This window comes from Pseudopodoces humilis, chromosome 1 (assembly GCF_049639895.1).
Source record: "Pseudopodoces humilis isolate 2021_Gansu_Grassland_sample_001 chromosome 1, ASM4963989v1, whole genome shotgun sequence".
Lineage (NCBI taxonomy): Eukaryota > Metazoa > Chordata > Aves > Passeriformes > Paridae > Pseudopodoces > Pseudopodoces humilis.
In genome coordinates, this window is record NC_142200.1 from 65,018,634 (window position 1) to 65,035,316 (window position 16,683).

Genomic DNA, 16,683 nt, shown 5'->3' on the forward strand with positions numbered 1-16,683 from the left:
CCCCCCCCTCCGCCGCCATGGCGGAGCGGAGCCGCGGCGCTCGGCGGCGGCTGCTGCTGCTGCTGCTGCTCCTGGCCGGCTCCGCCGCCAGCCCGGCGGAGGAGGGCGGCGGGCGGCGGGAGGCGGGCGGCGGGGAGCACGGCGAGGAGGCGGCGCGGCACCACGACTCCTCGTACGGCACCTTCGCCAGCGAGTTCTACGACCTGCGCTACCTCTCCGAGGAGGGTGCGGCGGCGGCCGGGGCGGGCGGCGGGGCCGGGCGGGGCGCGGCGGGCGAGGGGCCCAGCCCGGCCGGGGCCGGGAGGGAGCGCCGGGCCGGGCGGGCGCAGGGGCGGCGGGCGGGGGGCTGTGGCAGCGTCGTTCAGCACGAAGGCCAGCGCCCGCCGCCATCTTCCGCCGGCCGGGCGGCCTCAGCCTGCGCTGCCGCTCGGCAACGGGACCGCAGCGGGGGCGGCTGCCCTGCCCCGCTCTCCGCAGAGCCGCCGCCTCTCTCCACGGGCATATCCCCGGACACGGGCATTCCCCGGACACGGGCATCCCCCCGGGCGGGAGCTCGGGCCGGGGGCTGTCGCCTTCCTGCAGAGCGGGGCCGGCCGGCGGCGCCTCGCCGTCCCCTCTTGCAAAGCTTTCCCAGCTGGTAGCGTAAAAACGAGCCCTCGGTTGTGTGGGCTTCGAAAGGACATGTGATGCCGTCAAGTGTCAAGGAGCAACGTGGTCGTGGGCTTTGATGTGGTTTTCTTTTTTTAATTTACGGTTGGCGGAATGTTAAAACTCCACTTTTGTGGCAAGGCTGCATTGAAAACCATTTGTTCAGTGGATTTGAAAAGAAGTAAGGAGTGAGAAAATTGCATGTCCTGTGACCTGTGTTTCAGTAATGCATTGATACACACAGCTGTGAAATTCTGCAAACTTATTTATGCGGGGTAATTGACCCGGCCCTCGATACAGTTAGTGGAACTGTGATTTGCAGCTTACAGCATACTTTCTCCATTGCCATTGTCAGAAATCCAGGGAAGTGAATCAGGGCTCCTGAATGCCCAAAATTGTGTAGGTCAAAAGTTTGTGTGCTGATGCTGTAACTAATTGCAGTGTTAATTTCCTACGCAATGAAGCACTCTTCCTACTCAATGAAGCATTTTCAGAGGACTTTCTAGTTCTACAGCTAGCATTTTGGTTTTCATCTGTCTAAGTAAAGGAACAACCTGTTAAAATATCTGTGCTTATGCAACAGACACCAGCTCCCACAAGCCGAGACTGGATAGGTCTGCTAGTAAACGTTCTCACTTTCTCTTTGGTACTATAGTCCAGCAGACTGGATTGCTTGGAATCATAACTCATTGCCTGCTCTTCTGGGTCTGCCTTCGCAAGTGATTGCAGGCCAGAACTGCAGGCAATTCCCTGTCCTGATACTCTCTTACCTTTTATTGCAATGTGTATTTTATTGTTCTTCATAAAGGAGGATGTATTATAAGATCCTCTCAGTATCAATTTCTACAGCTCTGCATTTATACCTAATGCTGTCATTTATGGCTAAGGAGTCAGTTGCCTTATGGATTTCCTGAGGGGACTAGGAGTGCACAAAGAGAGAGATGAGCATAGATCCCTAATTGTTAGTTGACTGCAATAGTCCATGGTCCTGCTGCCTTATGTTTGACTTTTGCCCTCCAGCATTCTTATCCCTCCTTGATGAAAGTAGGAAACCTTAGATTTTTTTTGTTTTCAGTTATGTTACATTGGTATCTGGATCCAGGACCATCTGAGCAGTGGATTGTGTACATCAGAAGGTAGTCACTCATCTGAACAGTTCAGTTATCAGCAAAGTAAATGCTACTGGAACACCTTCTCTTTAGTATTATTGATTTTTAGTCCTTGTATTTTATTTAGTAATGGTTTATTCTGATTATACAGGTTACCCTTTCCCCACTGCTCCTCCTGTGGACCCATTTGCAAAAATCAGAGTGGATGACTGTGGGAAAACCAAGGGATGCTTCAGGTCAGTCTGAGATAAGAGTGCAGATACCTTTACATTTACAGATGCTGGCTGATGATATTGGAGACTTTGGTTAGTGTTTCATAGTCATTTTAATAAATGCTTGTTATTTAAGATCATACTTTGTAGTACAAACTATATTATTTGAGGACAGTATTTAAGAATACATGTCATAGTTCTGGACCTACAGTTCTTCTTATATTTTCGTGAAGCACTTTAAAAAAAACAGAGCAAGGAAGGTCGAGAGAGTAATATTTTGTGTTATTGTTTGCTGTACTGTTTGAATACTATACATTCTTACACTAAAAGAGTAATAATTGCAAACAATAAATGTTACTTTATGCCCAGCAGAACATATGCTTTACTGCCATTATACCAAAATACATTATTTTAGTTTTTTCTTATAAAATCTTTATTAAGTTTTGTAACAGGAAATTTCAGGGAAAAAGTTCTGTATATTTCCAATTCCATTTAGGTATGGTAAACCTGGATGCAATGCAGAGACTTGTGACTACTTTCTAAGTTACCGTAGAATAGGAGCTGATGTTGAATTTGAGTTGAGTGCCGACACAGATGGCTGGGTGGCAGTTGGATTTTCCTCAGACAAGAAAATGGTAAGATATGAACAGTTTTTTATGTGTGCAATATATGCACTTTCCTGTGCTAGGATGCAAATGGTTTATATACATTTATATATTTGAGCAGTGAGAAACAGAGCATATAAGGTAAAACTGACTTGCTGAAAACAAAGCACCATTCAGTAGCCCCCCTGGGAGCACTGCCTCACAGAAAACTGCTTCATCCTTCCTAACATCTCCTATTCCTTCTTCTGTGAGAACTACAACAGAATTTCAGTTCAGCTCTGAATGTTTGAATGTCACTAGCTTTTTGCCTTTTAATTAGAAAAGCCCTCAGGGATAAGCCAATTCACATGGAAATTTCCTGTTGCACTTTATGTCAGTGTAATTTGGGCAAAAGACATATCATAAACTGAATAGCAAATAATTTTATTCTTCAGAAAATCAGCTGACTTTCAACAGTATAAAATTTTATTTCACTATTTAACTTGGGAAATTTTTGTGTTTCTTTCATACCTATTTGTTGTGCCAGGGAAGCCACAAATGTGTGACAAAATGACTCCTGCTAATTTAAACCTTTATACTGAAGAAGGCAGTCTTGTTAAAATCTCTTCTCTCTCTTCTGGATTTTTATTGGGTTCTGCTTTATGCTTATTCCTGTACTTTTTCATTCAAAAGCTCCACTCTTCGTTGAGTTCCAGTGAGCAAAACAGAAGCATGTAATATGTGGACTTAAAAAGCCTGGGCAATAGGTGACTCATGCAAAGATGTTTTGTGTGTGATCCTTGGTAAAATGTTTAGGATTAAAATGAAGTTTATAATATAGGTGTTCATTTATAGAAACTCTCCTGAGTATATAGAACAATACTGGACCTATGTTGTAAGTCACAAGTCAAAGAAAGGACAGTTTCTTGTAGTGTTGGAAGTCTGAAAAAATACAGGAATTAGATGTCCTGGGCTAGGATCCACAAGAAATGAACTGGAAGACTTGCACTGGCTTAACAGGATTTTTACTAGACCCAAAATGAGAAATAGAAAGAAAATGTGAGGATAAGTGCTTCTCAGTTGTTACTACATGTGTTTTAATATGACACTGTAAATAAACACAATGACAGTAGAAGGTTTTTGTATCATAAAGAACAGTTCATGTCATAAGAAACAGTGTGTGGTTTTGATGTAAAGAGCATCTCTGCAGCCAAATTTTGGGAAGAGTTTAGAAGCTTGCCAATGCAGGTACTCTGCAGGGTTTTCGAAGCAGCTGAGTGACTTTAAGTATTTGTCCCCAAGCTATCAGATTGTGTTACCAGTTTTGTGACTGCGAGGTACCTGTGGTGGACCCCAGGGTCCCACTGCCTTCCTGTCATCAGCCACTTGGAATGCAGACACAGCAAGCAGCAGGTTAAGGCTAAGCTTTTGGTAAAAAGAATAAACGAAGTGTAAAGTAAAAGGTTTTGCTTCCAAATTTGCTCCACATATCATGTAATACCCATAAGTCAGCTGGGCTAAGCCAGCTAGCATCTCAGTTCCTCTCTGGCTCCCCTGCTGACTTCATCTTTTTCATAACTTCCAGGATGTTTTGGTGTCCTGGGATGCACAGGCTTTGATGATAAGATGGCTCTGGGTCGGAACAGCTTATCTTTGAGAAATGGGCTGAGCTTTGGAGGCCATAATCAAAATGGTGTGGCCTGGATAGCTTCAGAAATTAAGGAAAAAAAACTACTTTGTGTCCTCAATAGATTTTTTTAAAGTCGTATGACCTATTTCTTTGTCTCAAATAACATTATGCTTTTCCACTTTAAGGCTTTTTTGCCTTGGCAGTATTTTGAAATATCATTCTGTTAACTGAGATTCAAAATGCTTTTTTCTTTCCTTTTTAATAATTTTCCTTCAGTGTAAAAGCACCTTTATTTTTGCCTCTTTGTACTTAAGAATGAGGGATTTGTGCTTAGACGTACAGAAGTTAAACTTGGGAAATAAGTTACGGAGAGCAGTGATAGTCTCAAGATAGAGGGTGGAAAGGTTGTCTGCAGCAGTACCAAGGTGCAGAATCTCTTCAGGCATGTGTTTTACCTAGTTGTCCCCTCTTTCCCTTCACTTCTGGCACATCTTTTACAAATGCACATTGCAATATTCCCATAGTGCTGAAATACACCCTTTTTGTCTCTTTTCCCTGTAATAAAGAACTGAGGAAGGATCACACTAGCAAGCATCATGTCTTTCATTAGTATGACATATCAGAAAGACAAGTATGGGAGGAGTAGGGCCTGTGCTTAATACAACACTGATAGCTGTGGCACTCATCCAGCTTGAATAGTGTTCTAATGGCTCTTGCTGCTAGGGCTTCTATGAGATGGCACTTCTGAAGTTAATGCTCATCTCTGTGCTCTACCACTCTGTCAGTCACCTTGAGTAACTATTCCAGCAACTGCTTTTGTACTTCAATGAATGACCTCTACAAATAAGTGTCTCCTTCTTCCTTCTGTCTGTTGGTTCTTGGGTGGCTGTTTATGCTAAGTGAAGAAGCACATATTGATTACCTTTTCTCTTTTTATCTTGGGGTATACTGTATTCTGTTATTACATGCTGAACATTTCTTACAAGAAATAAAAGAGATACGAATAATGATGTTCCCTTAAGTGAACATGAGAAGAGATATAGAAAAGACTTACTGTAATTGATGTTATTATTTTCTCATATGTAGTAGGTTTATTTCCTCTGTCTCACTAAAGTATATTGGTTTTCTGTCTGTGATTTGATGCTGTGGATTTTGTACACATCAGGGACTCAAGACTGCCACATTTTATGAAGCAGTATGCCAGAACTTCACAAATAACAAAAGAAAACAGCCTTCCACAGATCAATTAATTATGCGATGTCAGAGTGATATCATATCCTACAAATATATGTTAAGTAAAATAACTCTTAGAAAGATCCAAAAGAGAATTCAGAGATAGTAACAATGTGTAACTATTGTTACCCACTTAACGTGCTTTTCAATCTTACTGAAGACACTTGGTTAGGGGAACAAATATTTGCGTATATATAACTTAGAAAGAAGGAAAGAGCATCCCAGGTCTTGATTAGTTTTGAATAATTAAAATTATATACATAAATCAGGAAGAGTGTTATGACCCTTTTGTTTCCCATCTTCCAATTTTTTTTTAACCTTGTAGGGAGGAGATGATGTCATGGCTTGTGTTCATGATGATAACGGAAGAGTCCGAATACAGCACTTTTATAATGTTGGTCAGTGGGCTAAGGAAATCCAGAGAAACCCTGCTAGAGATGAGGAAGGGGTTTTTGAAAACAATCGTGTAACATGTCGATTCAAGCGTCCTGTGTATGTTCCCCGAGAAGAAACTATCGTAGATTTGCACTTGAGTTGGTACTACCTGTTTGCTTGGGGTCCAGCAATCCAGGGTAAGTTGATCTCTGTGTTACCAATTAAATTGATGTGCTAAAATTAATAAATGTCATTCAATTGCATGATGCTTTTTAGACATGCCCTCTTCCCCTCTTTTTTTTTTTTTTTTTTTTTTTAATGAACTACAATTCTGGCAGCATGAGGCTTAAAAATGGATAAAAGATGGAAAGAAAGAAGTCCAACCTGTCTTGTTTTCTTGGCTATACATCTACTATCCCCATTTCCCAAAGCTGAGTTTAGAACTTCATAAGCTGAAGTTCTTAAGTTCTTTAAACATGCTTGTTGTTTACTTGAATTTATTTTACTCAGAACTTTAATTTCAGAAAGCAAAGAAATGAGCCTAGTCCCTGACAGTGTAATATTGCATGCTTCCATAGGTTTGAAAATTATTTGTCTGCCTACCTGTTTCTTCAATAGAGTTATAGAAAAAATTGCATCTGACGTTATTTCTTTCTGCCCTTACCTGCTAAAGGTTCTATAACTCGTCATGATATAGACTCTCCACCCGTGTCAGAGCGTGTTGTCAGTATTTACAAGTATGAAGATATTTTCATGCCTTCAGCTGCCTATCAGACCTTCTCTTCTCCATTCTGCTTGCTCCTCATTGTTGCACTGACCTTCTATTTATTGATGGGAACCCCATGACCAATGGAAAACAGCAAGAATTTGCCAGTGGAAGTTTCTCAGGATGGACGGCTATATGGATGGACAATGCATTTTTCTATTGGAATTTATATCACATCACCATCCTCATCTAGCTGCTTTTGAACATAGTTAGCTTCTCAGAAGAGTGAAATAACCATCTCCCTTGAGTGGCAGAGTGGTGACAAATCATTTAAGAATAATCAGTGAACACATAGGAGAATATTTTCAGTGTTGTGATTACTTGCTCGAGGAACATGAGATTTTTGTAAAATCAATGTGTGTGTGTGTGTGTGTGTGTGTGTGTTTGGGAGGGGTGCCTGTATGTGTGTTTAGGTGAATTTAGTGATGGACATCTTATCAAATAACAAAATTGCCTTCCAAATTGCTACAAAAAAACAAATTTGCGAAAACACTGCAATGCTGCTTGGTACTTCTACAGCAGACAGCACAACTCGAAATGCAGTTTCTGATCTTAAGATCTGGAAACCAACACAGCAGTATAAAAGCTGCTCTTCAGTAGTGGACAATTCTCCCAATTTAGGTTTTTTTTTTTTATATATTTATCAAGGTGTACTTGCTGTGGTACTTTCCAAAACCAAACTTGCATACTCAAGCGTTATGATTTTTTTCTTTCAACAGAAAGAGGTGATGAATGTCTGTATTGTGTTTCAATAGCCTTTTTGAAAGAAATGGCTACTTCTTTTAAGAGTGAGATATAAAGTGATTTAAACCAGGGTAAGGGAGAATACAGCAATATAAATTCTCCATACATAGGAAAACCAGGTGTAAAGCATGCAGAATATAAAAGTTCCAACAAGCCATAGGATGTCCTCCTAAGAGATGAAATCAATTTTTCTCTTTTTATGAAAAAACAGCAATTTTGCTGACATGTAAATATATTTTTCAGTAATTGTGCAGTAGTATGAAGTAATCCCTTTTTCTGTGTTGTATCCCACTAAATCCTGTTCATACTAAGGGTGACTGTGGGCAGCTGGTGTTATCTTACAAAGAAATATAAGTGAAATTACTTGTAAGGAAAGCCAGGGATTAATAAGAACAGCAGTATCTTTCATTCATCAAACCAGTGCTAAAATACAGGCATTGTGCAAAAAAGATGAGCTAAAAAGGAAACACATTAGCTGTTTTTAACACCAATAAATAGTAGAAGAGTAATGCTAAATATTACAGAGTTGAAAAGTTCAAAATGCATTTATGAGCCACAGAATATTATAAAATCTTTGAGTGGAGAATTTCTGTTCTTCACGTAATAGGAAGTGTATGACACGTTTACATGTAGCAGTCAAATGTGCTTAGGTAAGGTCACTCATCCACTTTCCAACTTACACTAAAATTCTACTTAGGTAGAATTAAAATCTAAATAGTGCCAAAGTTTTATCTAATGTGTAAACTTGAGGACTCTCTAACATAGAATCTGGTAAAGTAAATGTAATGCGACTCCTTTCTATTCTTATTGCTGCATGGAGTATAAAATGATTAACGAGCTTGGCTGGGTTTTCATCATTATTCACAGATTGATGTTTGTAAACTAAGTTTTTTAGGCTCAGAATTCTTCAAATCTATGCTTAAGGTATATGAATTAGATTGAAGATGAACTTATCTTCATAACAAACACTTTATCCCTATTTCAAAAGATTGATTAATATTTTATATTTTCATGGATGTCTTTAAGGATTTTTTCATTTAAAATTACTGGACTAGAGTTCAGGAGAAGGAAGAAAAATTCAGAGGTGAACTTCTAAACTGCATACAGTAGCTTTATTTAGTATAAATTACTTCTCTCAGGTTGGTTAACTTACTCATCATCTGATCAAGTAGAGACCACCTAATGAGGCCTGCTTTGGACCATAACAGCTGTGTAATTTAGCCTTAAGACTGGCTGGAGCAAATAAGCAGAAGCCTAGATAATGAGCTTTACATTCAGCAAACAGGTGAAGTGAAGAAATCATTAGGGTAAATTCTTTCTCCTTTTTGCTAATTTTAGGCAGCTAAGATATTGCAGTTCTTAGAGCCTAAGGGTTGCTTTAGTTTATGGCTTGGTTTTTACTGTTTTAGCCATTTACTTGATGACCCACTAAAGGGCTAATTTAATAATTTAAAGGTACTGAACTTGGATAGAAATCCTGTTTGGCTCCTCTTCTTTAATAGAACTCTGGATTTAAGATAGCCTGGTTGGACCTGGGCATGCAGGTATGTTATAGATGACAATAATAATACCAAGGTAAAATTGTGTGATAGCTGTCAATCTGCTTTCTACATGTATGGAGTCAGATGTAGTTAAAGTTCAGAATTTGAAGCAAGAGCAAAGTATTTTACTTTTTTTTTTTCTTTTGAAGATTACTTGTTAGTGTGCTGTGGTTTTGTCATCGTATTTTTCTCTTGTTGAAGTACAAGCACAAATGTGCACTTCTAAAAAATATTTCACCTACGCTCACAGTACTTAATTAGCCTAATAAAGTGTTTCTAATCAAAAGGGAGGAAATAAAAGGCCACAGGAAGCAGCAAAACAATCTATTATCTGGAATTTAAATGGATGGTTGACTTCAGCATTGAGTTTATCTAAGAGTTCCTCTTCACAGTGGGAAAATCAGGACTACAGAATTCAAGCTGACAAATAAAGAAGGTATGAGTATCTAGAAATTGGTAGCTAGGATGAAATCTGAGGAGTAAAAAGTTATAAGGGAAACATAGTGTGTAAGTTTGTATGGTACTTGGTAAGTTTTAACATTTAAGTGGACATAGTAACTTGTCATGGAAAGTATTTTGGCTTTCACATTTTGCCTTTGTTTTTCTTTTTAATATTGAAAAGCAAGATTTATCCCTGTTGCACAAAGTTACTACGAAGTAACAGTCTTCAAAGTAATTTTTAATTGATTATGGCATTTCAAAGATTTTTTGTTCTATTATTTTTTCAATTAAGTTTTTCTACCAACACAAACTAGAAGAAAAGCCCTGCTTTGGAAAAGGAGGCAGATATTTTCTTCTCCACATAACTTTTTGGTTTTTTTAGTGCAATTACTAACAACTGTTAAAGAACGCATTTCCTAAGTGCTTTAATTTTAAGAATTTTTTGCTGCAGAGTGACTTAATACACAGGCACTGAGTTTAGAGAAGGCATATTTAGGACATGGTGGTGTTTGGAAATTTGACTGTGGTTACAAATTTGGGAGATTTTTTTGCATATATATTTTTTTTTAATTATCAAATACCTTGGGTTTTTTTAGGTATAGGTGAAATCTAATTGATTCCCCACCCAAAAAAACCCCAAAAAACATGTATCTGATTTGGTAATGTCATTGGATAATGGGCAATGCTGTCTTCTAGTATTACAATGGAAATATTCTGGTTTTGAAAGAGAACATATTGATGAGCAAAGTTTGGACTCCCTCTGTGGCCTTCTTGTTTGTCTTGATGGGTTTTTGCAGTACTTGGGTAGTAAGAAAAGAAACACTTTTGGCCTCCCTTATCTGGAGAAACCCCCAGTTTGGGTTAAATTATGTTAAGGCTGCATTTGGCACTGACTCTCCCAATCTTCAGCACAGGGATTAGAGAATGACTGGAGTGTGGTGTACATCAGCATGACACCCAGGCAGTGATCTTGAAGCTCACTTGGGGCACCATATCCTGGGTCTGAACCAAAAAAAGAGCCCCACAACTGCCTCTGTGTGATAAAAAAACTATGCAGTTATTTCTAAGTTACTGCAATAATTAATATAACTTCTATAAGATTAAGGGAAGACACAGGCCTTCCTTTTTTTTTTTTTTTTTTTTTTTTTTGTCTTCTCCTTACCTTACTTTCTCATCCCTCCAATCTCCAATGCATCAGACATTTACTGTCTAGTCTTTCAGATCTTTTCTGGGTCCATTGGAAGTTTGCATCCTCCAGTACTCCAGAGCCAGAATTAAAGTTTATATGCAAATTATGTAACTTTGATAACATTTCAATGGCATTTTGTGACTCTGTAGTTTCATTGGTTTGGCACACTGTTGTGTAGCAGCAAACTTCCCCTCACCCTCGTCTTGTTTTAACATCTCCAAATAATTTCCCCAAAGTAAAGTATTTGGTAATAGACATAACAATAAGGAAATATGTATTTCAGAAAAATTACAAAAGGTCTAATACTGGTTATATTCAGTAGTAACTATTGTGTTAGTGTTTTATTCAAAATACGACTTTGTGTACAGCCTTCGATTTATGATAGAATCAGAAATACTTTTAAATATTACAGTGTTTCAGTGCTTCATGGAGCTGTGGATGTACATAGTTTACATGAATTGGTATGATCCTTTTTAACCCCATGTAATGAAACTGGCAAAGCAGTTTGCTTGAATGCTGCACATTGGTGACTCCAAAGAGTTTGGAGAGACTGCTAGTAAATGGACAAATGACGAGGAAGGGCTAATGCTTTTGGCATTCTTTCTATATTTGTATAAATTTACATATGGCAGTGCCAGTCTGGCACACTTTATCCAAGCAAATATTTCTTGATGTAGGGTTAGGAAGGAATAGAGTATGATTTGAGAGATTTTGCCTTTTAGGCAGGTCCCTAAGGGCTGATGTGGGCATCAAATGACCATGCCACAAGATGTCCTCTGCTGTCAAGCTCCAAGGTAAGAGCTGAAGGCTTGATCTGGCCTTCAGAGGTACGAAAACTCAACAAGATCCCAGAGGCAATAGCAGCAGTTGGCTGCAGCAGGGAGTATCTGCTTAGTTTGTAGAATGGCTGGTGAACAGGTACCCTCTGCTGGTTGCAGTCTGAGTATAAAAGATGGGAGATCTAAATCTGAACAGTTTTGTACATTAGCTCCTCTGATTAAAATTTCATTATCAGTATTTCTGTAGGAGTCTGTTTGGGCAGCTCTCCCTCTACCTGCCAGATATGGATCTAACTGGAAGATTTTAAAGAAAATGTCAAGTCCCTGTGTACAAAAATTAATAAATAAGAAAATAAGTTTTTTAACCATATGCCATCTTTTTATATTCTTTTTCTTATCTAGTTATTGATATGCAATTTGTATATTGAGGTGTCTGATTTTTGCAAATACAGAATAAGATCTAGGTAAGCCTTCCTTTTCTAAACATTTTTTATTAATATGAAATAATCACTTTGCTAACTTTGTTTTCTATTTTCACAGTAGGTTTGATAAAATTACATGTGCTTAAACATGGTTATTTAACTTACCTAATTTGGGCTCGGATAGTGAGGCAAAAGCAGTGCAGTTTTGAAATGTCAGAGAGGATGTGTGCAGCTTGTGGAGTTGATAGGTGTGAAAATGCAGACTTAAAAGATATTACTTGCTTTGAAAATCTGTTATGACTTGGCAATAGCAACGAATCTGCTGTAAAGAAAGGGATAGATTTGATAGATTTTTTTTTTTCCCTTGGATTACTAAGTATTTTGAGTAGAACTCATAGACTATTTCAGGTTGGAAGGGACCCGTAAGGATCTTGGAGTCCAACAAACACTGTATTCCTCACAGGACTGCCTAAAATTAACCTATATGACTCAAGAGCATCATCCAGATGCTCCTCAAACCTCTCTGCAGAGCCTGTTCCAGTGACTGGGCACCCTCTTAGAGAATAACCTTTTCCTAAGGTCCCCTCAGAATTTTCCCTGACTTGGTTCCATAGTCATTCAGAATTGTTGCTTTTGGCCGCTTTCTGTGTTTCTTAGCTTAAGTAGGAATGTTCTTCCAAACCTGTGTGAGGTTGGAATAAGTGCAGGACTTAACAAACTGTATCTTAGAACAGCTGCTGCTTCACATATGCTCGTTCTGATCTGCAATTAGAGGCTAATCAGGAATGTCCTTACAAGATGAACTTTTATGTGGCATTCTTAAGACATTTTCTGTAAGGTGTTGTACTCTTTATGGACCAGAGCATTACAGAATTACCAGTACTTTCCTGAGCTGTTTCTATGTGATTCTTAAATTCATATTTGCATTCTTGAAGAAGTAATTGGATTTTTCAGAAGTGCTGAGCAGCTGCAAATCTGTTATGGCTCCAATGCTTACTCAGGGAAGCGAACATTTTATGGTAACTCATGATTTAGCTTCATATCTCGCTCTTAGTTTTGATGTCATTCAGTTGAATTTCCTATGGTGGTGTTGGTGGGAGATTAAATAAATGAAAAATTTACTTAGATTTTGTGCCAGGGAATAAAAATATTCCTGCTGACTTTTCACAACAGTGATCTGTAAGGTTTAGATAATGAAAAGTATTCTTCACAGAATCGATGTTTAGGAAATGTGATTTAGGTGAAGGTATTTGTGTGTGCATGTAAAGTCTGAGAATCATACAAGGATTATCCAAGAGTCTAAAAACAAAAGGCTAAATTCTGCTCTGGAGACAAGACAAAACACAGAATCTTACATGTTGCCTAATTCCTAGCTGATTTTGGAGAGACAGAATTATTGAGGAAAAAATATATAAACCTGAGATATTACATATGTGGGAATTATATTTGCAGTTCTTATACACACACCTTCTTTCTTCAGAACAAAAATTAGCCTCACAAAACATAGCCTAATATGTCTTAGACATATTACAGTGTTATTTCCACTTTTTTTCCTTAAAAACTGGAATAAGAAAAAGTTCATTAAGTCAAAAGAAAGTTGTCATAAAGAGTATTAGGGTAATAGGAAAGGAAGCACAGAAGCCACAGTTAAACCTAGGAGGGGAAAAAAAATCATCTTGTTTAACTCCGGAATATGATGTCTGCTTCTGAAAATCCTGACTGTACATACAGAAAGCAATGGGTTCTTTGTCAGTTTTTTTTACCTTTGGTGATATGAAATGAATGATGAGTATTGAAATACAAATAAATACCACAATAGAATTTTTAAAGCTGGAATTATCATACAAATCTTGACAAAGAGATTTAAAGATGAAATTTCAAACCTATGAACTCTTTAGAAAATTAAAATAGTGGGACCTTGACGTTTGTGTGTGATGTCCCCAGCCTTTATTTAGACAGATATATTTTATTAGCATATTGAGTTTGTTTAGGTTATAACAGATGTCTGGTATGTCTTGGTATTTCTGATTTATATATCCTGAGGTCTGATTTGCTTTAACCTCTTTGCAAATAAGCAGGCTATCATAACTGTGTGAACTTGATTCGTACTACATGAAGTGTAATGGTTGAACCTGTCTACCTTTTGACTTTATTCAGCGTTATCAAGACTAATATACAGATAAAAGATACAAATAAGAAACTTGTAACTATAGTGTTAAGTGGTGTTCTGCATTCTCTATGCCAGGCTTCATTCTCTATGCCAATACCCAGCAGCCATGTGAAGTCAACAAGCATTTGGTTGGATACGAGTGCAGAATGGAGGTTTTGTAGTCCAGAAGAATTTGCCAAACTTCTTTGTATTTGTGGTCTAGTCTTTTCAGCAAAAATTACACTGAGTGAATAGATAATGAAATTGCAGTAACCTATGGGACTACTTTACAATCAGTGCATGCCCTAAAGTATTGCTTTGTAACATCTGTTTTATACTAAATGTTGGTGTTCAAGTGAGCCTTGTTAGCTATTTGACAGTGACAGACAATGATATTTATAAAACTGTTGCAATAAATGCCGTTTTAGTCTAAGAAAATGTGTGGTATGGCATTTATAAAGGGGGAAAAAGTCTCCATGAGATTAAAGAAGTCTCTGCTGCTGCCTATGTTAATAATTCATTCCCATGGCATGGGCTTGAATTTATTAGCCTGAATAATTCTATTTAAGTCAGTGAGGCTGGTCACATTAGCAAATTAACAGATGTGAAAAGACCACCTTTTTTTTTTTTTCACTATGTGAATCACAATGAAGCTGTAAGATGGTGTCTATTTTAGCAAAGTATTAACCACATTGTCAGTTTCTATAAGGATGTAGAATTTAGAAGGCTCCTGTGATGACCTCTGTGCTGTGTTTTTGTAACCTATTTGATACAAATATGATCAAGTTGCAATATTACAAGTTTGGGTGTTCTTTAACTGTCTTTACCACCCTGTTCCTTGGCCAGAATGGCTTCTGAAGCAGCCAGAGCAGGCTTTTGGAGAAAAGAAGAAAATGAAACTATATTAGAAATTGGCAACAGAGAAGAGGAAGTGCCATGATACTCAGCAAGCGAAAGCAGCTGCAGAAGTCTCTCAAACAGGGATGCTTTGATTTGTGAGATCTCTCAGGTCTGAGCAGGTATTTTAGCGCCTTACTGGTGGACTGGGAAGAACAGTTGGTTCAGGACAACAAGAAATGTACTGCTTTTACACTTGCGGTCTGTTTGTTGTGTTTGTAGTATTATTGCAAGCCTGTAGTTGCAGGCTGCAAGAAAGGATGGATCATGTGTGTGACAGCTACTTGTGCATTGTCCAAGCCATCATCATCAGTAGAGGCATTACATATACCAAATAGATTTAAATTATATTCTGTTTGTCTTGCAGTACGTGACTACTGACAGATTGGTGAGGAATTTGTCACATTTGTCACAAACCTGATGAATCCCAAACATTCTTCAGATTACTGTACATCCAGCTCTTGTTCTGTGCACTCAGCTATCATGCTGGGTAACCCTGCAAGATAGTGCTCTGAATTTTGTCCATCCACAAGGTCCTACGGGTGCTCTTTTGCATGCTTTTTCCAGTGACTGAACATTTTTGTGTCGGTGCTATTGACTGCTCTGCCTTAAAACCGTGCATTTTGCTCCCCTTGTTAACTGAACAAGATTCACAGTCTTCTGTGTGAATCATCCAAACGTCACTCTGCTGATAATTTTGTACACTTTAACTGAGATGTTGAACAAAGTTGTTTCTGCAATAAAGTCAAGCTATAATCACTGGGTGCAATAAGACATAATGTTCCCAAGGATTGGTCTTCATTTTATTTTCACCAATATTTTGGAAATGACATTTAATTTGGAGCCTTCTAATCTTAGCAGTTGAGCTGCATAAAATAATAAATTTTTCACTAGCCCAAAATGCAAAGATATTTGCAGATGACCTAAAAATGCAAGGTTTATATTTTAAATCATAACTTTTTTTTTTTTTTATTTGCTTCTGGTACTAGTGAAACTGTAATAGTTTACACTGAGCATTTTTCATTGATCTGAAGATGGTATTACTTTGTCATTAAACTGAGGTGAATTTATGAAGTGAGATTAACCTCAACTGAATGTTCACAAATGTTGAGTAACAGGTTAAAACAAATAAAGTCTCTCATGAAGGGATAGTTGTTTTCTAAACACACAGGCCACTGCTGACACCTTGTGGCTTTGTTTCTGACTTATTTCATAGCTCCATCTGGTTATGTTGGTTGTAAATAATGATTAACTTGAAGTTGCTGGCATTGTCTATCTCCTCTGCTCTGTGGCTGCCTCAGTGCCCAGTATTTTGGTATCGTGTGTAAGACAGCTTGGAACTTCGGTCTGAGTTGACAGCATATTGAGTGAAAAAAGAGCTAGGGGTGTCTCTGACCTCTTGAACAGGACTTAAAGGGTGTCAGTTCAGAGCACAAAATCATGGGTGCTAGTGCAGAAGAAGACAGAAGTTACCAGTTTATCTTTTACCAATTAATACCTGATTTTATACTTCCCTCTACATAGGAAAGCACCAAAGACTGTCAGTACTTATCACATGTACTTTTAGGTACCTACATATTTTCTCCACTGATGTAAAAGCATTCCTTTGCTGCCCTCTTCACCCCTGAAGAATACAGGAAAAATACAATCAAAGAGATTGTTATAGAATTTCTGGCAGTATAAAGACCTGAGGTGTGCTACTTATCTTTGACTGTAAAAACGCCTAAATCAAATGTATCAGCGCAAGTTATACCTAAATGGGCATCTAATATAAAGTCTCTTATTTCAAATCTTAAACAAAACCAGCTGTTAAGTTGCTATTTGAAATCTGCTGTGAAATCAAGCTTTAGAGGCTGAGGTGTGTCTTGTGAAGATCACACATCCTCCCTCAGCTGTCAAAGAGATTCAGAGATTGTTTTCTGATGTTTATGGGTCATGTCCCATAAACACTGTTCTTAAGTGAT

At 38.3% G+C, this 16,683-nt stretch overlaps 1 protein-coding gene across 6 annotated transcripts; it reads left to right on the top strand.

The window, feature by feature from the left end:
* Positions 1-17: 17 nt before the first annotated feature.
* Positions 18-16,519, top strand: FRRS1L (ferric chelate reductase 1 like). Of its 6 annotated transcripts, XR_015774188.1 has the most exons (7): positions 18-225; positions 1,909-1,993; positions 2,466-2,604; positions 5,742-5,988; positions 6,465-9,278; positions 14,669-14,841; positions 15,087-16,519. XR_015774188.1 is itself a non-coding variant. In XM_088064709.1 (5 exons), exons 1-5 carry the CDS (start codon positions 18-20, stop codon positions 6,635-6,637), a joined length of 852 nt encoding a protein of 283 aa, XP_087920835.1. In that variant the 3' UTR covers positions 6,638-14,260. The 6 variants fall into 6 exon arrangements, 2 of the variants coding, with proteins under 2 accessions (XP_087920835.1, XP_087920843.1); XR_015774187.1 differs by having other exon boundaries at positions 14,669-16,519; XR_015774190.1 differs by lacking the exons at positions 14,669-14,841; positions 15,087-16,519 and adding an exon at positions 11,195-14,260.
* Positions 16,520-16,683: the final 164 nt, after the last annotated feature.